Raw genomic sequence first — 25,053 nt, 5'->3', positions numbered from 1 at the left:
CTAGCAATCTGCCCAGAGGCACATGGGAATACCTCTTTGCAAAGTAGTAGATCAGCTAAGTAGTGCAGAGAGCTGATTGGCCACAGAACAGGAGATTGACATCAACGTCTCTTAATTGTCTCCAGAGTGTCTTTTACGTTCAAATTGAATTATAACATGAGTGGGACAGGGAAAAGTGCTTGACATTCTCCTTGGCAGGCCTGTACCCCATTAACCATAGTGGAAGAGCCTCCACTATAGTCTCACAAGATTGGGAATAAATCTCTACCTACTGCCTTTTACTGTCAAAGACCAGGCAAAGGCTGCTGCTATTATTATTATTGTTGTTGTTGTTGTTGTTATTATTATTTCACTTTTTTCAGAAAAATGAACTCAAAGCAACTTACAAAAGTAAACATTAAAAACAAGTGTAAAAACAGGAGAAAAAACAACCTAAAATGCCCACCAATAACATGTATAAAAGAGCAAATCCAACTCAACACCACCCACTATATAAGATAAGCAGAAAATTAAGGTCCAAAGGCCCAGGTGAATAAAAATGTTTTTGCCCGGTGCCTAAAAACAGATAATGATGGTGCCAGGCATGCCTCTCGAAGGAGAACATTCCACACATGGGGAGCCACCGCTAAGACAGCCCATTTTCCAGTCACTCCCCTCCAGCCTCCACACCTCCCTCACTCTAAGATCAGAGATAAGAGAAATGGTGCGTGCTCTTTGACAGTACAAGGCAGTGTTTTCATTCACCTCCAAGACTCTTCTTTTGCACTGAGTTCAAGCCAGGGATGGAAAGTGCCAGAGCTACAAAGGAGCCAAGACTTGAAATGTGAATTGCCTGATATAATATGACATCCAGTGTTTGACAGGTAGTTAGATACAGTTCTCCACCCCTGCCTTAGTCACGTGATACACGTCAAGGTTCAGGTCTTTTGTACTATAGTTTTGGGAGCAACAAAAACGAGCAATTTATTTTATTTGTTCATCACCTAATACCAGTCTCTAGGCAACTCACAACAAATTATAAAAATTGTTTATATTTTTAAAACAGCAGACAAAAATAATTGACAATCATAACACAAACAACAACAAAAACAATACAAAGGCAGCTGCTTGGAGGGGGAGCTGCAGTGGGTAAACACATTAGTTGGCTTTTGGCATAGCAACAAAAGCGTGAAAGATAATGGCAGCTGAAGCTTTCAGTGTTGAGGGGTGGAAAACAGATTTCCATGCAGTATGCTTCATTATGTAGCAACATTTTGTGAAACAGATGATGAGCACACAAACGTTACTCAGCAACTGACAGCGGTGATCAAACTCATACATGCCACAGAAATGTAGCTCACAGTGAGTGTATGAATTTTCTTTTCACAAACTAGCAATGTTTCACCACAAACGCTTCAGCTGTGCTGTGGGGGCCCTTCACTTTGTAGGTGCCAGACTGCATATCACAGCTTTCACATTATTAAGCACCAGGGGAGATGCAAGCTCTGGAAACTACTGCCAATCTAGTTGCTCACACAAGACATTCTCATTTGATTTATATATAAAAAAAGAAACAGGCTGCAAGAATCAGATATGTCTCCAAGACCTCGATTCATAGTGGGCTTAGTATGATTAATCTAATAGCCTGAAATCCTTTGTAGGATAACAATTGCAAAAAAAAAAGGTAAAATAATATTATTTCCTAGTTAAAAATGTACAGTATATCGCACCTTTCTGTCTCAAAACTGGGAACTCCACAGCTGCTAACAGTAAAGCGATATCCAACAAAATTAGACAAACATTAAACAGGGATACCAACAAAGGAACTCCTATCAGAGATGATCATGGCATAGCCTGGAGGAAACCAAACTAAAACAGCATGCTAAGCAATTGCTCACTGAAAAGGCAGGGCTTCCATTTTTCTTTGGAAGGCCAAGATCAAGGTCAACTATCAAACCTATCAGGGCAGAGTATTCCAGGGTGCAGGTGCCATCAAGGCTTTACCAAATATAAATGCCTGCAAGTAGGTTTGTTTGGGTGGTCCTTTACATATTCTGGTCATTAATGGTGAAATCCAGCATTTTGAATTGGGCTCAGGAACACATCGGAAGCCAATGGAGATAGTACAATATGAGTGTCATGTTATTAAAGATGTAGACTCCTGTACTGCAGCTGTTGCAGTCTGGACAATTTTTGGAAAGCACATTATAATCATCTAATTTGGACATAACCAACTGTGTGTGCTGTAAAGGAGGCAAAAACTGCCTTCTCTAAGAAAACAATATAGCTGCACATTTAAGCTGCACCAAAGCAATATTAGAATCCTAGGGTAGGGACTAGGGATGGGATCCATTGGCCAGGGCCAGTTTGAAAGCATTGCATCAACCTAACAGTCTGGTATTGGTTGGAGTGCTTTCTTTGTCCACTAGCTGCTGCTTTTACTGATCCATCTTCCCTTGCAAAAATACTGATATTAATATCAATTGATCAAAAATATTGATATTAATATAAATTAATATTAATATAAATCTTTTAGAACAAAATAGCAATAAATGAAAGGAAATATTAATAAATTTTCCATTCTTAATATTGATATCTTAGAGGCAGAATTTTTTTTGTTTTTAAAAAATTATTGAAACTAGCCGTGGAAAATTGCTACATAACAATCTGATCCGCAGCTACAGAGAATAAGAAAATTAATAGAAAAATTGGTACCAAATCCATATGGGGTGGAATTCTAGTACATCCCTAATAGGGGCACATTATAGACTTTTTTCTTCACTGCATTTCAATTCGATTTTGCATATCCTGGTGTCTCCAGCTGGTTTCCCCACTCCTCTGCCCACTCCAAATCCTATTGGTGGAGCATTTATCCCCCCCAACTTCACCACATGGAAATCATCTTCTTGTTTCTCCTGACAGTGAGAGGAGACAGATCTCCCCTTTCTTATTTACAGACACTGATGGGCAGAGATGAGCACAGATCTCTCCCCCTGCCTCTTCTTTTAAAATGAACAAGACGTACAGTCCTAACCCACTTACCAGGGAGTAAGCCCCATTGAATTCAGTGTAGCTTATTTCTGAGTAGACACAGGTAGGATTGCGTTGGGTGGGAAATGGAATTCTTCTCTGTGATACACACACACTACTGATATCGGGCGTGTAGGACCACCATCCAGGAAAACTTTCTACAGTATACAGCTGATATTCTCCATTCAAACAGTTTTAAAGTCAGAGTAAGGCTGGTTACCGCATCAAAACACAGTATTTCAGAAGAATTCAGTGGATTGTGGGTAATTGTGAGTAACGTTATATGTATTCAGATTCAAATAACAGCGGTGACTGTGTTTTAAGATAGTAATGTATCCCTACACCTTTATGCTTAGTATGGTCCAAAGCAAATTCTAATATTCTCTAACTTGTTTGAGACCTGGTATAAGGAAAATCTTGCACAGTGTGCTTGTATCCACTTGATAAGCCAATCATCTGCATTCTCCTGCCTAGTGGTGAAGAGAATTTCACCACTCCTCTTCTTCCCTGAATTGGGGGAATGAATACAAAAATGCAGTAAGGTTTTCTACCATATAGTTGCTTGGTCAGGCTGTATACTTTTGTGTCTCCAGTCATGGTCAGGAGAGAATGAGAGCAGTGGGGCTCTTGACAGAAGTCAGGCTTCCTAACCATTAACAAACATCACCTCTTCTTTAAGTGTTTAGAAAATACTGTTTGCTTTTGTCAAAGTTTGTTCTGGGACCTTGAGGGCTAGAAATTTTTTTGTGAATGACACATGAAACTCAAATTTTGCAAAGACCATCATATTATGAACTAGAAAACTAAATTTCTCAGTATGTCAATGTAAATTGGCAAGAGTCAGACCTCAATGACCCCCAGCTGAATGCTATGGGATAAAATAGGGATTCTGCAAGATGAAACACAATAGCAAGGAGGCTAGGGCACATGCATGCATGCACGCACACACAAAGCCTTTTAGCATATATATGACTAGTATGGGAAGGAGAAGGGGTTGGCCATTTTCCTATGTGCACAGTATATGGAGTTTTGTTTGTGTGTGTCAATGAGTCCAACAATCTGCAACCCTACTGTAATTGCTAACATTCAAGAAAAGCCTTGCTGCTTGATTCTATGGTATGTATAAACTGATTGTTTAGGTCTGGTTCAGATGCCGTAAATGAGATCCTCCAACTATAGCTTATTAGAGGCTTGAGAAAATGTTGCAGGATTTATGGGCTCTTTCTTCCCTTGTCATGTACAGGTCCCCTCCTTCACTTCTTAATGTTAATGTTATTATTATTATTTCCATTTATAGACCCTTTACTATCTAAAAGATCTCAAAGTGGTTTACAATAGAATACACAAGGTACAATAAAAAAGTATCAAATTAATTTACAAAGCAAAATACATAAACAATATCCATATACATAAACACAGTATAAAAGTCAGAATTCACCAAGGGAAGCCTGTAAGCTGCCCTCCCCGCTCTATGAAATTTTCAGAAAACTGAAATTATGTTGAGCATGGAGGAGGGTGCAGAGCTTGGAAAAGTTACTTTTTTGAACTACAACTCCCATCAGCCCCAGCCAGCATGGCCACTGGATTGGGCTGGTGGGAGTTGTAGTTCAAAAAAAGTAACTTTTCCAAGCTCTGGGAGGGTGACAAGCAGGTAAAAGGTTATCGCTCCTCTGGTGCAGAGTTTCTACCTCTTTCAAACAAACAGGCTCTTTTGACTCCAGAAAAGTTTCCTGTTCCAAGTAGCATCTTAATGTTATTTAACCATAGTTTGCCATAAGATCTGAACTGGTAAACTGTAAGCTAGTACTCCTTCCAAACCATGGTCTGCAAGCCTACTTCAAACTACAGCTTGAAATGATGGTATTGAAATAAGGCCTAACCACAGTCTGCTGATTTGGATATCACAACAAGATGGTTAAGCTAACAAAAACAATGGTGTGAAAGAGAAAATCTTCACATAACAGCAGGAGGAGGCATGTATGCCTATGGCATATTTCTAAACCCCCATCACATTTATTTATTTATTTATTTATTTTCATTTCTAAACCGCCCATAGCTAATAGCTCTCTGGGCGGCGTACAAAACAAGATTAAAATACAATATTAAAATAAAATCAGTAACAAAGAGCAACAAAATTAAACTAAAACATTAAACATAAAAACATTGAACATTAAAATGCCTGGGAGTATAGCCAGGTCTTAACCTGGCACCTAAAAGAAAGAACCGTAGGCGCCAGGCGTAAGCTGTTCCACAGTTCGGGGGCCACCACAGAAAAGGCCCTAGATCTAGTAACAATCCTCCGGGCATCCTGGTGAGTTGGTACCCAGAGGAGGGCCTTAGATACTGAACGAAGTGAACGGGTAGGTTCATAGCGGGAGAGGCGTTCCACAAGGTATTGCGGTCCCACACCGTGTAAGGCTTTATAGGTCAAAACCAGCACCTTGAATCTGGCTCGGAAACAAATAGGTAGCCAGTGCAAGCGAGCCAGGACGGTGTTATATGCGCGGACCGATTGGTCCTCGTCAGCAACCTGGCTGCCGCATTTTGCACTAGCTGCAGTTTCCGAACAGTCTTCAAGGGCAGCCCAACATAGAGCGCATTACAGTAATCCAGTCTAGAAGTTACCAGAGCGTGAACAACTGCAGCAAGATCATCACTGTCCAGATAGGAGCGTAGTTGGGCTACTAAGCGAAGATGGTAGAACGCGTTCCGTGCCACCGAGGCCACTTGAGCCTCAAGCGACAAGGAAGGGTCAAAAAGGACCCCCAAACTACGAACCTGTTTCTTCAAGGGGAGTGTAACCCCATCTAGAACAGGAGAAACATCCACCATCTGGGCAGGGAAAGAGCTCACTAACAGTGTCTCAGTCTTGTCTGGATTGAGTTTCAGTTTATTAGCTCTCATCCGGTCCATTATCGCGGTCAGGCAACGGTTCAGCACATCAACAGTCTCACCTGAAGAAGGTGAAAAGGAGAAGTAGAGCTGCGTGTCATCAGCGTACTGATGGCAACGCACTCCAAAACTCCTGATGACCGCACCCAGAGGCTGCATGTAGATGTTAAAGAGCATAGGGGACAAAACCGATCCCTGAGGGACTCCACAATGGAGAGTCCAGGGTGTCGAGCAATGTTCCCCAAGCACTACCTTCTGGCGACGGTCCGCTAAGTAGGAGCGGAGCCACTGCCAAGCAGTGCCCCCAACTCCCAACTCCGCGAGCCTCCCCAGAAGGATACCATGGTCGATGGTATCAAACACCGCTGAGAGATCAAGGAGAATCAACAGAGTCACACTCCCCCTGTCCCTCTCCCGACAAAGGTCATCATACAGGGCGACCAAGGCTGTTTCAGTGCCAAAACCGGACCTAAAACCGGATTGAAATGGATCCAGATAATCGGTTTCATCCAAGAGCGCCTGGAGCTGGCCAGCAACCACCCGCTCCAAAACCTTGCCCAAAAAAGGGACATTCGCCACCGGTCTATAGTTGTTCAACACATCTGGGTCCAAAGAAGGTTTCTTTAAAAGAGGTCTTACTACTGCCTCCTTGAGACTGCCAGGGACTACCCCCTCTCTCAAGGAGGCATTTATTACCTCCTTGGCCCAGCCGGTGGTTACAGCCCTGCCAGTATTCACCAGCCAAGATGGGCAGGGGTCCAGAGCAGATTTGAAGAATCACATACATCTGAGCCCAATGCCAAATCTTATGTAATGTCTGTCCATGCCATGCTGATAATTAAATATTGTTGAAAAATAATCTTTTGAGTCTATCAAAATCCTTGCTTTTTGCAAGGATTATAAATTATAAACCTTTGAAATGTGTTGTAGCTGACATTGCATCAGGGATGATCATTCATGCACAGGTTCCGTGAAGGTAGGAAGATATGTATGTTTGATGATTTCACTGTGGTAAGTTGTGCACATTGTAGAAACAATCTGATGAATCTGGCAATCGCACTCAGCACAGGAGACTCAGAGAAGAAGAGTGACTCTCTGGCTGAGTAGCGTTGTGCCCTTCCCCCACTGGCACCGCTTTTGCACACAGTCCTTTGCATTTCTCAGAACTTTGCTATTAGTCACCCACTCAGATGAGCAATAAATCCAACTTCTCAGCAGTCATATTTTTTCAAATTAACTTGGAAGACATTATTATGAGATTTTCAACTCCCACCTCTATCATTGTTACATCAGCAACCCCATTGTTTATAACAATAGGATTTAATTCAGTTTGTTTAAACTAGGAAAGGTTAAATCTTACTAATGTCGGAAACTTAGGGGTATGGTAAGACTGAGATGGACTGAGCACGTTTGATTAGAATTGCCAAATGGAAAGATCCAGCCCCCATAGTGTAGCAGGGTATCTGCAACTAAAGACAGACATAACTTCCTCTCATAGTCAGCAGTACAATGTGGTGGTATGAAATCTTGTTACAGCTGAGGGCTACGAATCAAAGTCATCATGGAAGGCTGCATTGATACGGATGATTTGTGTGTTTGTGCGTGGTACTTCTTGTTGTGGGGAATTGCAGTTATACAAATGGTCCATGAGCTTGACAGTAATCACTGTGTGTTCCTCATATGCTCACATTGGTCACCTGCATTTGTATGAATGAGCTGGGTGTGAGATTAGAAGTTGATTATTTCATGGACTGGCATATAGCTGCTAAATGGAGAATAATGTCTATCAAAATGGCTCTAATTTACATGGAAATAAAATAATGTAGTGCACTATGAAATACAGCATTGATAAATGTTAGTGGCACCTTTACTTCTCAGATATTCTTGCATAAAGTATGTATATGTCTGTAGTCTCCTAAAGACCCACAGTTCTTCTTATACCAGCACACCACTATTGTGGTTTCTGGTGATTCAGTTTTCAAAATATTCTCAGTGGAGTGCAATGTATAGGAGAAGACGTTACAATTTTAGCCTTGATTCAAAAAGACACACCATTAAAATAAATGATAAAGATATTTGTATACTGAATCTATTTGCTCTGTACTAAATGACAGCTATTTTTTCAACAGGTTGGAAAAGAAGAAACTTCTTTGGTAAATCCTACTAGGACTTCCAGCCTACAGGACCCTAATGTGAGGTCTGTTGATTCTTATTTGCAGGGTTGAGGTTATTAACGGATACTATTGAAACAGTCAAGCAATGCAGTACATATATGACAAGGGTGCAAATCTAGTTAACAGTGGCAACCACCCATGTTCTAGATGCCCAGCACAAAGATTCTTACACACACATACACATACACACTGAAGTTCTCCACAGAGGGCAGGGATCTTTCACTATAGCATGCATGAGAACCAACTTCTTACCCTCCTCAAGTCTTCTGACACACAGAGAGAACTGGTGTGTGTGTGCCGGTCTCTCACTTCGCACAAGACTTATGAAGAAGGCAGAATTAGGAAGAGACATCCTAATGCCTTTGTTTCCCCCAAAGTCCAATAAGACTATATCCTGTCCTTTCCCTGGAGCTTCTGGAATGCACAGTCAGTATATGTGTGCATGTGTGTCCATGTGTGGTCCTTTCTATTATTTTATGTTGCACTTTAAAGTCTCTCTTGCTAGGGTCCAATATGTGTACCTCTGATATTTATAGATCTTCAGTGTGAAGAAATCATGACTATTGCAGTATTTATGTATTCTGTTAAATTGCATTACATGTCATTCTATTGGCAATACATGTTTTCTTGCTCAGCTTGGCTCATGAGAGCCGCCTTTGCACAGGAGAGGTTTAAAAGCTCTCTGATTTCCACAGAGAAAATTGATGGGGGGGGGGGAATCACACACATACACATCCGAACATCTTTTCATTCCCAGTTTCCCTCCCCCTGATTGTCTTTGCTCTTCCTCTCCCAATTCGTAGGGGAAATTAGCTGTTGTGGGGGAGATAAATAAGAGAGAAAGGGAAGTAAGCAGCAGCTCTTTCTCTTTTCTCTCTGAGAACCCATCCAGCTTTCTCTGCCTTTCAGAATTCCCAACAGGCAGAAATGTCATCTGGCAGCTGTAGCATCTAGCCAGGTGATTTCTTAAGACATCGGCCAGAACTAATACTCAGGCTCAGGCTTCAAATACACCATACATTTAAAGGCCATGACTTCGCCCAAAGAATTCTGGGAGCTGTAGTTTACCCCTCACAGAGCAACAACTACAGTTCCCAGGATGCTTTAGGGGAAGTCATGTGCTTTGACTGTATGGTGTATATGCAGCCAAAGTTTAGCGCCTCACTTCACACATTCTTTTTTAAAACAAGGAACACATGAATTGGAATCCTGGCTCTGCCTGTAGACAATTTATTTTCATTTACTACGCCCTTTCCTCCAAGGAGGTGCACATGGTTCCTCTCCCTTCCATGTTATCCTCATTACAACCCTGAAGTAGGTTAGGCTGAGACATAGTGACTGGGCCAAGGGTACTTCATGGCTGAATGGGGACTTGCATCTCAGTCTCCTCAGTCCTAATCTGTCTACTCCACCACACATTTATAACATAATGCTCAAATATCAACCAGAGGCACACATCTGCTCTGATAATTAATGAATCAAAGAATGTTCTGAAGACACATGATGGTGCTACTGCTAAAGCAAACAGATTTGGTCCTGTTATCTGTCTGGGTAGGAGATCACCAAGAAACCATATGTAATTGCTCTGGGTTATATTTGAGTACATGTTGAATAAGCAAACTGAGTATCTTGGTATTTTTCTTGTGCTTCAATTGGAAACTCCATCGAAGACTAGTAAAGCATTCTGGGGAAGTTTTGAGTAAATGCTAAAACCCTGATGTATTCAAAATTATATATAGATATATAGATTTAGATACAGATATAGACTGGGTAGGGTAGCTGTGAGAGAACTAGAAAAGGTCCTCAAATGCAATGATGTATCACTGAACACCAAAGTCAGGATCATTCAGACCATGGTAATCCCGATCTCTATGTATGGATGTGAAAGTTGGACAGTGAAAAAAGCGGGTAAGAGAAAAATCCACTCATTTGAAATGTGGTGCTGGAGGAGAGCTTTGCGGATACCATGGACTGCAAAAAAGACAAATAATTGGGTGTTAGAACAAATTAAACCAGAACTATCACTAGAAGCTAAAATGATGAAACTGAGGTTATCAGACTTTGGACACATAATGAGAAGACATGATTCACTAGAAAAGACAATAATGCTGGGGAAAACAAAAGGGAGTAGAAAAAGAGGAAGGCCAAACAAGAGATGGACTGATTCCATAAAGGAAGCCACAGACCTGAAGTTACAAGATCTGAACAGGGTGGTTCATGACAGATGCTCTTGGAGGTCACTGATTCATAGGATCGCCATAAGTCGTAATCGACTTGAAGGCACATAACAACAATAGATAGACAGTATTTTGCAACATATTGCACTGTTCTGCCTCTCCTAAACCAGTTCTTCATATTTTCCTGTTGTCTAGTATTCATTTTTAACATGTGGACTGAGAATACTGGGTTTCATGAACATCATACCCTTCCAGTTTGCATTTCTTTGATATGTTAGAGTTCTGGCACACTGAAAATTAGCTTTACTGAAACAAGTGCTTTGCTTGTCTGGCTTCCCTTTAAAAAGAAAGGAAGAAATAATTCATAAGGGAGGAAGGAAACAAAATATATCTCTGATGCCTCCCCTCCCTTTGTGCTCTCCACTCCCATGCATGGCCCAACCTCATCATTAACTCAATATGTATCCTACATTCAAAGAGGTTTCACGCAGAAACTAGAAGGCAGGGTGTTGCCAATATTGAGATTGGTTTTGTTACTGAGATATGAGCTTATTACTTCTACTGTTCCTACTAATAGTAACAGTATGTGATGACATTAAAAAAAAATGGAAATGGAAATAGACGGCCTTCAAGTCGATCCCAACTTATGGCGACCCTATGAATAGGGTGTTAATGGTAAGTGGGTTTACCATTGCCTCCTTCTGAGGCTAGTCCTCCCCAGCTGGCTAGGGCCTGCTCCTTGTCCGCAACTGCCAGCTGGGGGGCAACTGGGCTCCTTGGGACTATGCAGCTTGCCCACAGCTGCACAGGTGACAGGGCATGTAACCCCTAAGCCACTCACCATGGGGGTGATCTTTAGCTGGCCCTTGACACCCAGGAGACACGAGCGTGGATTTGAACTCGCAGACTCTGGACTCCCAGCCAGGCTCTCCTCCCCACTGTGCTATACCAGCTGTAGTGATGACATTAACAACTATTTAATATTATACAAGGAATGGGTGTTTTATCACATTTATGGCTTGCTCTTACTCCTACAACAAGTTTGCCGACATAGTCTATTTTGGTCTCACCACAGTCCTGTAAAATGGGTCAGGCTGATGGGGAATGACTGCCCAAAGTCAGTCAGTAGGTTTCACAACTGAGTAAGGATTTGAATCCAGATCTCCCTGGTCTGTGTAGCACTCTACCCATTATGGCATCATCATCCAAAGTGCTTTACATGCATTACCTCTGTAATCCATATAACAACTCTGAAAGGTAGTTCAGTATTAACCCATCATGCAAATGGGGTGATGAGGCTGAGAGATGGAAACTTTTCCTATAAAGACCTCTTAAATGTATTATTCAAAAGTATTTGATACATTTATCTTTGACTATGGACTGATTCATATATGCATGCACATCACTTGATTACTCAACAAAGGAGGTAGAAGTATGTAGCTGGCAGGTTGTCTCTTGGGGTAGAGTTCAAAGGGCATGTTGTTTGCTGCTGCTTTGAAGATTAGTTTTGTCTGTTTGGGTGCCTGCCTGAGTTACCAGTTGAGTATGGTAACTCAACTGGCGTGTTGCATGAATCTGTTAATTTCAGTTTCTCTCAGTTTCTCATTTTCATAGAATCATATGCATACTTCAGGAAAGCCAATTTTAATAAACTCATAACAATGGTAAGTAAGGTTCCACGGCAAGCCACCCTAATGAGAAAAGGAGTCCAAGGTGGGTGGGAGTTTCTAAAAGAGGAGATTCTAAAGGCACAATGGCAAACAATTCCAATATGGAAAAAAGAGGGAAGACAGCAGAAGAAGCCAATGTGGCTTCACAGAAAGCTTAGAGAAGATCTGAAAACAAAAAAGGACACATACAGGAAGTGGAAGGAAGGCCAGGCTGCAAAAGAAGAGTACAGGCAGGTATCACGGAATTGAAGGGATGGTGGTCAGGAAGGCCAAAGCTGAGAATGAGCTGAGGTTAGTGAGAGATGCCAAAAGCAACAAAAAAGCTTTCTTCAGGTACATCCGTAGTAAAAGACAGAGAAAAGAAATGGTGGTACAGCTACTCAGTGAGGATGGCAAAATGATAACAGATGACAAAGAAAGGGCAGGAGTTCTCAATTGCTACTTTGGCTCAGTCTTCTCCTAGAAAAGGGTCTATGGCCCTCCTGGGAAATGTGAAGTTGAAGGGACAGGATTGCAGCTTGAGACTGATAGACAAATAAATGGTCAAGGAATACCTAATCACTTTGAACGAGTTCAAATCTCCAGGACCCAATGAACTGCATCCTATTTATTATTTATTTATTATTTGATTTATATCCCACCCTTCCTCCCAGCACGAGCCCAGGGCGGCAAACAAAAGCACTAAAAACACTTTAAAACATCATAAAAACAAACCTTAAAATACATTAAAACAAAACAACTTTAAAAACATTTTTGAAAGCTTTAAAAACATATTTAAAAGGGTTAAAAACATTATTTAAAAAAGGGTTAAAAACATTATTTAAAAAAAGGTTTAAAAAAACATATTAAAAAGCAATTCCAACACAGATGCAGACTGAGATATGTCTCAACTTAAAAGAAAGAAAGAGGAAAGTCTTCAAAAGGTGCCAAAAAGATAACAAAGATGATGCCTGCCTAATATTTAAGGGGAGGGAATTCCACGGGGTAGGTGCTGCCACACTAAAGGTCTGTTTCCTATATTGTGCAGAATGGACCTCCTGATAAGATGGTATCTGCAGGAGGCCTTCAGCTGCAGAGCGCAGTGATCGATTGGCCATATAAGGGATAAGACAGTCTTTCAGGTATCCTGGTCCCAAGCTGTATAGGGCTTTGTACACCAAAACTAGAACCTTGAACTTGGCCTGGTAGCAAATGGGCAGCCAGTGCAATTTTTTCAGCAGTGAGGTGACATGTTGGCGATACCCTGCCCCAGTGAGCAGTCTCACCGCTGCATTTTGCACCACCATCCTACAGTATTGAAGGAACTGGCTGAAGAACTCTTGGAACCACTATTATCTTTGTGAAATTGTGGAGGATGGGTGAAGTGCCGGATGACTGGAGGAAGGCTGATGTTGTCCCAATCTTCAAAAGGGGCAAAAAGGAGGAACCTAGGAACTACAGACCAGTCAGCCTAACATTGATCCCTGAAAAAATTCTGGAGCAGATTATAAAGCAGTCAGTCTGTAAGCACCTTGAAAACAATGCAGTGATTTCTAGGAGCTAACATGGATTTTGAAGACCAAATCCTGCCAGAGTAATCTCATCTCATTTTTTGATAGAAAAATGACCAGAGTAAGCCTCAGGGACATCTGGCACAACTGTAGTTAGTGAGGAGTCCACTCGTATTCAGTCTGAATACGAGCAATTTTGTCTGCAAAGTGCCTTGCAAACATGTCACAATGAGCAACTGAGGGCTCAGAGTCTAATGTAGGGCCAGAGTCCAAAAGACCCCGGACCACCCGGAAAAGCATAGCTGGATGACACTGAGCAGATGCAATGGTGGCAGAGAAGAACAGCGCCACATGATAGGCTCGAAAATGAGCTCTAGACTGTGTTTGGTTGGAAGCAGATTGAGTTTTTCTCCATTGTCACTCTAGCCGTCGTCTCTGCCGCTTCATCAGGCCCAAGGTTTGAGTAAACCAAGGTGTATTACGGGCCTTCCCTGGTGGGAGAGGGCACTTTGAAGCAATAGTGTCCACTGCCCAGGTCACCTCTGTATTCCAGAGATTGACCAGGGCTTCGGCAGTATCGCCAGCCATGCTGGGAACCTCAGAGCGTTCAGGAAACCATCTGGATCCATGAGTCTCCGGGGGTGGACCATCTTAATCAGCCCTTAACCCCTGTGAAGGTTACTGGGGGCACAAAGTCTAAACTTTGTCAGGTGGTGATCTGTCCATGACAACGGAATCACTAAGAATCCCTCCACCGTCAGATCACCTTCTTCCTGTCCCGAATGTCAAGTGTGTGTCCTGCCACATGCGTTGGTCCAGATGATATTAGAGACAGCTCCATGGCTGTCTTGGTAGCCATGAAGTCCTGAGCTGGGCCTGTGAGTCTAACCTCGGCATGTATGTTGAAGTCACCCAGGACCATCAGCCTGGGGAACTGCAACACCAATGCCGAGACCAGCTCCACCAGCTCAGGGAAGGAGACTGTTGGGCAGCGGGGTGGACGGCACACCTACAGAATCCCCACTCTGTCTCCCTGACCCAACGCCAGGCACACACACTCAAAGCTGGAGGTGTTAGGGGCAGGGTACCTGACAGGGAAGATAGATTCCCTGCAGACAATTGCGACCCCACCTCCCCTTCTCCTGGATCTAGTCTGCTGGAGTGCCACAAAACCTGGTGGGCAGAGCTGGGAAAGTCCTACTCCACTCTGATCATTTAGCCAGGTTTCAGTAATACAAACAAGGTCAGTGCATTCATCCAGGATTACATTCTGAATTAAAGTGGTTTTATTGGTCACTGACCTTGCATTCATCAGCAGAACAGTAAGATCCAGGGAGTTCCCAGCATAGCTACCAGTGTCCCAAGAGTTGGAAGGGGGACCAGAAGGGATGCAAGCACGAAGATGTCTTGTATTCCTTTCCCTGTAACGACTAGTCTGCCTCCCACTGCTATTCCGTCCCCTGTCCAATATAACCTCAATGGGAGGCACAGTTCCAACATTATATTTTTTAGGATCCCTATGAATCAGCAACCTCCAAGAGCATCTGTTATAAACCACCCTGTTCAGATCTTGTAAGTTCAGGTCTGTGGCTTCCTTTATGGAATCAATCCATCACTTGTTTGGCCTTTCTCTATCAGGTCTTCTCATTATGTGTCCAAAGTATGATAACCTCAGTTTCATCTTTTTAGCTTCTAGTGATAGTTCTGGTTTAATTTGTCCTAACACCCAATTATTTGTCTAACCACATGTACTCAAAAGTAAGTCCTATTAAATTCAATAGGGTTTACTCCCAGGTATGTGGGTTTGGCATTGCATAGTACAGGATTAACGCTTCATATTGGGAAGGTTTTAAAAACAGGCTTTGGGGAGATGTGGTAACCATCTTCACATATCTAAAGAGTTACCATGCTGAAGATGGAGCAAACTTGTTCTCTGTTGCTCCAGGGGACAGGAGGACAAGATTAGAATTAATGGGTGGAAATTGCAGGCTAGCCATTTTCAGCTCAACATTAAGAGAAGTTTCCTAATAGTAAGAGTTGTTCAAGAATGGAAAAAACTGCCTCAGGAGGTGTTGGGCTCTCTTTCACAGGCAGTATTTGAGCACATGCTGACCATTTCTCAGGGATGTCATAACTATATCCTGTATTTGCAGATCCTGCATTGACTAGCGGATAGATGACCTCCAATGTCTGTTTAAGCTCAATAATTTTACGAACATTAGCCTCAAGCAGGGGACTAACTCACCTGACCCAGGCATATAGGTTATCTATACAATGGGACACAGGAATGATTCCCATCATTGTGCATATACTGTAGCCTTCAATAAGAACTGGTTCTTATGCATGTAACTGCCTGCATATGTACACCCCATGCCCTGCTTATCTTGAGAGTTTATGAGGATGTAGTCATACCTCTATCCTGCCACAGATACCCTATGTGCCCAGACCATGCATACATCAACCTAGAGATTAATCTTACATTACAAATGCTACAGTTTATGAAGTGCCACTAATCACAGTAATTAACATTGCTTTTGGACTGGAAGATTTATGTTCATATTACTAAAAGGCACTTATTTATAAAGTCGTGCAAAGTATTTTTTTCATGCTTTCAAGGTTACTGTCACTTTCCATCAGCCTTTTCATCAGGCTGGATTGGGGGGGGGATTGGAAGCAGCCCCCACTCAACTGGCTCTACTAAAAGAACAGCTCCATTTGGCTCTTTCTCTCCCTTAACTGGAAGAGAAGTGTGGGGCCTAAGTCTTTAGTACTGTATGTAAGTAAGGATGACATAAATAAACTAACAGTTTCCATTCAAACTGGTCATTACAAGAATTTTGTAACTTAAAGAACTGATGCAAGGGTTTGCTTTTTTCTCCTCCTTGCCCATCCCTTTTTCCTTTTCTGTTGTGCCTTTTGGATTATAAATCTGTATACAGGGACTCTCTTGTTTGTGGTTGATCTTATGTAAACTGCTGTGGAAGCTTTGTGGGATGAAGAGTGGGGCTAAAATGTTTTAAATAATTAAAGTTGCCATCAACTGGATAAGAAGAATTTATACTGAGGCAACAGTTGATTTTAAACAGAATTTTGCAGGCAAACTTTTAAACATTTGGCATCTAAAACACTCCAGACTGTTGACAAATTGAATATATGCATTCTATGAAAGTAGGAGTTCCACAAATGTACCGCATGACAAATGATATTAGAAACAATGACAGCCAAGGGAAAAAAGCTGATCAGAAATGTGGGGCACCAAATGTTTCCTTTCTTCCGTTTTGTTGTTGTTGTTTATACAGCACATTTCAATCCATACATACACAGAGGGAGAGGATTGTTTTCTACTCATTTTACTGTAGGAAAGTCAGATGGAGAAAGGTACCACTATGTACTGAGGAGGTCAATTATCATCAGTGATGCATTTGTTCTATTTGAATTTCCACCTGTTCTCCCAAGACCATGTAGGGTCGCATTTATTTTAATAAAATACATTTTATTTATTTTCTTACATATTTATTAGGGCTGTGTACTGTCTCCTCACCCTGGGCCAACCCAGAAACCAGCCACCCCGCCCCAGATCTACCCAAAATAAATTTTGGGTGGGGCTAATGTTTAATTACATTTTTAAAACCCTAATTAAACATAAGGTGAGGAGGGGGAAGGAGATGCAGGATCTCCCCCCCCTTGGCCAAGAGCTATAAGGTCCAATCCTGCAGGGTGCTGCTTTACAAGGAGTGCCCCACATGACTTCCCCTTCCCAAATGTCTCTGTGTTGGTGCCAGGCCACCTCACAGCCTGTTCCTAAGACCCCATTGCCATGGCAACTGCACAGACCTATCTCCAGCCGTGGCACAGCCTCCACGGAAGGAGCCAGGCTGAGCCTGGACTCTGCCAGCCATGACTCCCTGCTTGTTTTTCCTGAGTTTGCTGGCACTGCCAACCTCACCTGAATCCCAGCCATGGCTAATGGTAGGCCTGGGTGGTTGCCGTGGCAATGGGGCCTTGGGAATGAGCCAGGTAGGGTTGCCAGGTCTCTGGTTTTCACCTGGAGATTCTGGTTTTTGGGGTACTCTCTGGGTCACCCCAATCTCTGGACTCCTAGGTGGTCTGGTTCAAGAGATATACACCTCTTCCTAGGTGGCCTTGTTCAAGAGATATGCACAAAATGTCAGCCTCCCCATGCAACTTATGTTAAATGAGGTAATAGCTGGCTGCTTTCAGGTTTTTAGCTAATAAGTGAAGTCAGGGTTGTGATTGATGAGGGATTTGTTGACCTCCAGGCAACAACTAGAATCCATTGCAAGTCCTGAAAATAGCTTCCTTTTCCTGCTTATCTGAACATCAGCAGATGAATAAGTTTATAGCTTTCAGCAGCAGCAAGAGCACCTTTTCCAGGAGATCTAGAAGATTACGGCAGGATCTTGATAGGCATGCATAGTATTATTGTTGTTGTTGTTGTTGTTTATTTCTACCCCGCCTTTTGGCCAAAAGGCCCTCAAGGTGGCTTACAGAAAATAAACACAAATATAAAAATACATCAATAAAAACAATGACATTCCCCAATACTTTTCTCATGACAGCCTTCATTATTCTCCTCAGAACATCTCCACCCCCCAAAAAGATTCCTCTTCCAGCTTCCAGTCATAAACCCACTAACGACCCCTGTATTAATTCCCCATAATTATTCCTCTCAGGACATCTCCCCCTCACTTTCCTGATCAAAAAACACCCCCACCCCAAATATTCCTCTTAGGAATCCCATCCCTGGTCTCCATTCAGCTTCCAGTCATAGCTTCCCCACCCCCACCATATTAATTCCCCTCAAGGCATCTTCCTCCCTCCAGTAACTCCTTTCCAGGTCAAAGACCCCCTCCCCAAAATTCCTCACCCTCATTTCCTCCACCATTACCCCCTTATCAGGACAACCACCATTCCCCATTTGTGTTCTTTCCCAACCCCGAACTTGGCCTCCCCTCCCTCCATAAATTTAGACAATTTCAGTTATGATTACAATAAAAGTGTACATGCAGGGTTTTTTAAATTACTTAGAAAAATAGCAAATTATACATTTTATCTTTCAAATAATTTTTAAACCAAAATTTTAAAAAAGTATACATGCATCTTATGATACCATTACAATGTGTTATACTTTTCTAATTATAAGGAGTCAAATTTAAATTTTCCTGGGTTGTTGAAGAGGGGAGTTTGTTTGTCTAATTCAAATGTTTTAACCAGTCCTCTTATAATTTGTCTTCCAAGCCCTTCACCACCTGGACTCCCACCTCTGGATATGCTCCAGTTAATCAACATCCTTTCTGAAATGTGGTGGACACAGTATTGCAGATGTGGCCTGACTAGGGCTCCATATGCACTATACATTTAAAGCAGCATTATACATTTTTAAACAGTCATGGCTTCCCCCAAATAATCCTGGGAACTGAAATTTGTTAAGGGTGCTGAGAGGTCTCTGGGAAGGGATTGATTGTTAAACCACTCTAGGAATTGTAGCTCTGTGAGGGGAATAGGAGTCTTCTAACAACTTGCAGCACCCTTAACAAAGTACAGCTCCCAGGATTCTTTGCGGGAAGCCATGGCTGTTTAAAGTGGTATAATACTGCTGTAAATATATAACGCAGATGGGGCCTACTGTAGAACACAATGGAACCGTTACAGCTTTTTCAGCAGTAGCTGGCTCATGGTCAACTTGTGTTCTACTGAGGCTAGATACATCTACTGTTGTCAGGCCGGATCCCCCACATCCTATACTTGTGCCTTTTTGTTTTGTTTTGCTTATCTCTGTTGAATTTCATCTTGTTGGTTTCTGTCAACATTGTTTTGAATCTTGATTCTAAGGGTTGTAGTCAGCATATGTTTACTCAGAGTAGACCCACTGAAAGTAATGACAATCTTCGGCACATTACTTTCAGTGGGTCTCTTGAGTAAAAGTTAATTGACTACAACCCTATGTTAGCTACCCCTCCCAGTTTTGTGACATCGGTAAATTTGGTAAGCATCCCCTTTTACAAGTCATTTGTAAAAATGTTCTAGCTGACTAACTGACTTGCAAAAATGTTGAACAGCACAGGGCCAAAGACAGAGCCCTGTGTCACTCCACTCAAGACAGGTACAATGATTGTTACACCAGCTGTGGATCCACCTAATAGTATTGTCTGACCCACATTTTACAGTCTTGTCAACAAGGAAATCATGGGAGACTTTGTCAAATGTTTTACTGAAATCAAGATATATTATATTCCCATCTACCAAACTAGTAAGTCTATCAAACAGCACAGAGAACTGTGTACATGTTCTCTCTTTTTTGCTACAGACTGTTTGGGAATTGACCTTAAAGTTAGAGACACTTAAATAACTTGACTGGAAACCACAAGGGAGTTCTGTGGAGCCTTAGCCTAAATGAGGCATGTTGTCATGTTAATCAGTTGCACTCCATGGAATAGGCACAGTTATTTTATAGTCTACTATGAATACCGCTTACCATGAAAACCCTATTCATAGGGTAGCCATAAGTTGGGATCGACTTGAAGGCAGTCCATTTCCATTTCCATCTTCCCTTCTTGTGCCTAACATGAAAAGAAATATTACATAGTATCAGAAGTTGCTGTTGTATTGTTTTTGTTGTATTTGTATTTGTTTTTATAAAAATTTGAATAATAAAAAAATTATTATAATTATAACAGAAGTTGCCACCAACTCCTAGCCTCTGCAGTCTGCTTCTCATAACATTTGATTTTGGGTTTTAAAAATGTGTGTTATCTCATTACACTAATGTACACTAATTACTTGCATTCCCACCAGGAAATGACCGATTTTTAAATCGTCTGCCAAATCATTAACAGTGCAATCCTATGCATGTTAACTCTGAAGTAAGCCCCAGAGTATTTAGCAGGGTAGGTCTTACTCCCTAGTATAGTACTGTGCTGATATTTCTTTTTGTAAACCAATCTTTTACACCCCAATATCATGATTATTCTTATTCAAGTACCTCAGTATTTTGAGCATCTGATGCAGAGAGAGCTAAGGCTGGTCTTTGCATACACTTGGTAAATGTGCAACCCCTGTCAGATTACACTGAACATATAAGGAACATCCCTTGGAGTGCTAGGGCATGTTTGTAATTCATTAGCAGTGGAGAATCTTACACATTTTAATTGAATCTTAATTGAACTTAAATCTAAGTATGATCTTTCCTTCTGTACTGTATATAATCAGTTTAAACTAGACTGCCCTGTTATGTTTATCTGGATTTTGCTTCTTTCCATAACTCTGTATTCTAGATTGTATACTGTTTGTTTTTTACTCTGTGCGTGTGTTAATATTCACTATGAAACTAAATGGTTAGAGAACTTTTTTTTGAAATTGTAATTGTATGATAGCTGGCTGCTAAAAACAGATGATGAAGCTGGAAGGCCACCCACTTCCACTCCCACTCCCCACAGGTTATTTGCAAGTCCTTCCCTACCTTTCTAGAGGTAAACCCATGCGTGGGGGAATTGCACTATGAATTTGGAACAGAGTGGAGAGAGAGGTCACAACCACTGCCACTTGATTTTTCAAGGAGTTTGAGAGGATGCAATGGTGAACCCCCTCTGAATACTACTTACCATGAAAACCCTATTCATTGGGTCGCCATAAGTTGGAATCGACTTGAAGGCAGTCCATTTACATTTTTATTGGGAGGATGTTGAACCAGTGGGGATGGTTCTCTGAGGCCCATCCACCTGTCTGCATGGAGAAGATAAAACAAGGAATGGACAATTAATTGCCCAGAAGGGCATTTTATTTAGAAGTTGGGCAGGAGAGAGAAGAGTTAGCATAGCTCACCTGCCCTTTACATGGTGGAGGTAGCAGCAGCAGCAGCTAGCAGTTTATTGCCCAGATGGATATTTTATTGTTATGTCTCTGAAGGGTATTTTATTTTGATGGGGGATTGGGAGAAGAGGCAGTGGAGATGGCTTCCGCCTGGTCTCATAAAACATACACGCCCTCTTGCCTAGTGGAAGTGTCAGTGAGGGGAAGCCTTGGAAGGTGGTGGTGGGGAGAGAGACATGACCAGGATAGCTTCCCAAGCTGCTTCATGGCTGCCTGTGGAGGCTCTTGCATGCCCTGGAGGGCATTACTTTGAATGGTGTAGAAGCAAAGTGGTGTAGAGGCGTTGTAGAAGCAAAGGGGATGGCTTCCTGTTTGCTTCATGGCCTGTCTGTCTTTGTGGACTTTTCTTTGAACATTGGGGGGTGGGGGAGGGAAGTGCAGAGGTTAGCTTCCCAAGCCACTGGCTTTTGCAAGGCACTTGGGCAGAGAGAGAGAGAGAGAGAGATGTGTGGGGTGAGGGGGAGAGGAGAAAGATGATCTTGGGTAGAGAGAGAAAGGAAGAGAAGGATATGTGGGATGGGATGGGGGGAAAGGAGAGGAGAAAGATGTGTACTTGGGTAGAGAAAGGATGAGAAGGACCTGTGGGGTGCAGGAGACAGATATGCTCTTGGGTAGAATATATATATGCTCTTGAGTATTGTATATAAATTTATTTAAATCGAGCAAATGATATACTCCCCAACAGTCCTCATTTTCTTCTTTTCATTTTCTTTTCTAGAAACCTAGGTCCTTTATGGCCAGAGACGACACAGACAAGCAGTGTACCAGACAAGCAGGATGTTAAAGTACCGCGTGTGAGAAAACTGATGAGGCAGTACAGTTTGTGAGTATAATTCTGACAATGTCTGCTCTTTACTGTTCCAAATGTGCTTTCCAAATTAATTTATATCAGGGTTGCCTTTTCGGACCAGTGGGCACATTTTGAATTTTGAGAAAGTGGTATAGGTATCGGTCACAAAATGGCAGCTGAGCCATTTTGGGGCATGCCATAGCACACAATTAGAGAAGGTATAGTTACTGCTGCTTCCCCCACCCCACCCCAGACAACCTCATACTTGCCATGGGAAGTCAATTATGTCCTGCTGGTCCTGATTATGGAGATCTCTCTCTCTCTCTCTCTCTCTCTCACACACACACACACACACACACACAGAGAGAGAGAGAGAGAGAGAGAGAGAGAGAAGCTGTTGATGTCTAATAACATGGAGTATTCCCCAGTACCAGGAAAAATATACAGGGTGGCCACACCACATTCACTTACACTCACTGCACACATATAGACTACAAATACACATTCATCTCTCGCTCGCTCACTCATACCAAATTCACATATACTGTACATGTCTCGCTCTTCTCTCTGCCCAAGTGTATCACACATACACATAATGCATTCACATCTCCTTCCTCTCCCCGCATACATCTTTCTCTCTTTCAGACCACTTACCTCTCCCCTCTCTTTCGCACACATAGACCACACATACATCTCTTGCCCCCACACCCTCTGATACACATGCTACACATACATCTCTCCCTCTCTCTCTGCTCAAATGTATCTCTCTCATTCACACACACACAGAGCATGCTTGAGCAACCTACCCCCTCATTAAGAGAAGCCCATCCACAGACAAAGTCTAGTTTGTCCAAAGTCTAGTCTAGTTTGCCCAGGCCAGAGTGCAAGGCACCACTTAAAACTACAGGGGAATTTGCACTGATAAAAGTGGTTATTGTCAGACTCAGCAAATAAAATAAAAATAGAGTAAAAGCTGGTTAACCTTTCTTAGTACCACTAGTCAAAGTCCTTAAACAGCCCCCCCCCTCTAAGGAAGGAAGCCTGCCTTCCTGCCTTCAAAGGAAGGAAGCCTGAGTTAAGGAGTTAAGACCCAGTTGACAGTTGAGCCATCAGCCTCAATTAACACATCATTGGCTGGCAGCAGTAGCTGGGAGGGACCAGCCACACATATAAATTCAGAGCACTCTAGCCCCCCAACTCTGTCTGTCTGTTCCCTGACCTCAACTAAACCGCAGTTTCCAACCCATTAACTTAATAAACCTTAAACAGAACTATGCAGGTAAGAAGCCAGCAGGGGTGTGGGGGCTTTCCAGTGTTATGCACTGCCTGCAGCATGTACGACTATCTGCCTGTTGGACAGAAGTCGTGGGTGTGCTCTTGGTGCAATGAGCTCCTGGCTCTCCGGGAATAACTTCATTTCCTTGAGGCCAAGGTGGCTGACCTGGAAAAGCTGAGAGAGGCATAGAGGTGTGTGGATGAGGCCTTCAGGGACATTATAGCTGTGTCCCACTCCAACGATGATAGCTCTCCTGCTATCATGGAGAACGATGGTCTCGGGGAAGGAGAGCATCCAGCCAAGGAAGAGGGAAACGATCCCTTAGAAGGGACCCATTCCTTGGGGGATGAGCAGCTATCCTCTCGTGCCAAGGATATATCTCCGGGGGGTGGAGGGATCCTTGTAGTGGGTGATTCGATCATTAGGAACATAGACAGTGGGGTGTGTGATGGGTTTGCAGACTGCAAGGTGATTTGCCTGCCTGGTGCGAAGGTTGCGGATATCGCCCGTCGTTTAGATAGTTTGGTAGACAGTGCTGGGGAGGAGTCAGTGGTCGTGGTGCACGTTGGCACCAATGACATGGGGAAATGCAGCCATGAGTTCCTGGAAGCAAAATTTAGGTTGCTAGGTAGGATGCTGAAAGCCAGGACCTCCAAGGTGGCTTTCTCTGAAATGCTACCGGTTCCACACACAGGACCAGCCAGCCAGGCACAGCTTTGTAGTCTCAATGTGTGGATGACACAATGGTGTCGGGAGGAGGGGTTTGGATTTGTTAGGCACTGGGGAACATTTTGGGACAAGCCGGGCCTGTACAAAAGGGATGGGCTGCACTTGAACCAGAATGGAACCAGACTGCTGGCACTTAAAATTAAAAAGGTGGCAGAGCAGCTTTTAAACTGACTGAGGGGGGAAACCCAACAGGAGCTGAGGAAGGTCCGGTTTGGAATAAACCTCCCCCCTGGGATAAAGACCAAAGAAATGATGAAATTTTAAAAGGGGTAGGCCTAGAAGTAGGCATTGTGAGAGCAGGGGCACAGGATATAAATTCAGAAGGGCAAAATTACCACAGGCCAAACCACAAGTGCCAAAGACACTTGAAGAGAGACACTGCTTACAAGTGCCTGTACACTAATGCTAGGAGCCTCCGAACCAAGATGGGAGAACTGGAGTGCTTGGTCTTAGAGGAGAGCATTGATATAGTGAGCATAACAGAGACCTGGTGGAATGGAGAAAACCAGTGGGATACGGTTATCCCTGGATATAAACTATATCGGAAGGACAGGGCAGGACGTATTGGTGGCGGAGTCGCTCTATACGTGAAAGAAGGCATTGAATCCAGCAAGCTCGAAACCCCAAAAGAGGCGGACTCCTCCACAGAATCATTGTGGGTGGTGATACCATGCTCCAGGAGGGATTTAATACTGGGAACGATCTATCGTCCCCCTGATCAAAATGCTCAGGGAGACCTTGAGATGAGATATGAAATTGAGGAAGCATCCGAACTAGGAAATGTGGTAGTAATGGGTGACTTCAACTACCCGGACATAGACTGGCTGCATATATGTTCCAGTCACGACAAAGAAGCAAAATTTCTAGATATTCTAAATGACTATGCCCTAGACCAGTTGGTCATGGAACCGATCAGAGGGACGGCAACCCTGGACTTAATCCTCAGTGGGGACCAG

At 42.8% G+C, this 25,053-nt stretch overlaps 1 protein-coding gene across 1 annotated transcript in view; it reads left to right on the top strand.

Annotated features, from left to right (window-relative positions):
- Positions 1-25,053, top strand: part of LOC133368053 (band 4.1-like protein 4B) — a 132,263-nt gene that overhangs the window by 39,354 nt on the left and 67,856 nt on the right. The window contains exons 5-6 of the mRNA XM_061592135.1: positions 8,031-8,098; positions 22,021-22,125. Coding sequence (XP_061448119.1) covers positions 8,031-8,098; positions 22,021-22,125 — 173 coding nt within the window. The remainder of the gene's footprint in view (positions 1-8,030; positions 8,099-22,020; positions 22,126-25,053) is intronic.

The sequence above is a fragment of the Rhineura floridana genome, chromosome 11 (assembly GCF_030035675.1).
Source record: "Rhineura floridana isolate rRhiFlo1 chromosome 11, rRhiFlo1.hap2, whole genome shotgun sequence".
Taxonomy (NCBI): domain Eukaryota; kingdom Metazoa; phylum Chordata; class Lepidosauria; order Squamata; family Rhineuridae; genus Rhineura; species Rhineura floridana.
This window is presented reverse-complemented; position numbering and strand designations above follow the sequence as displayed.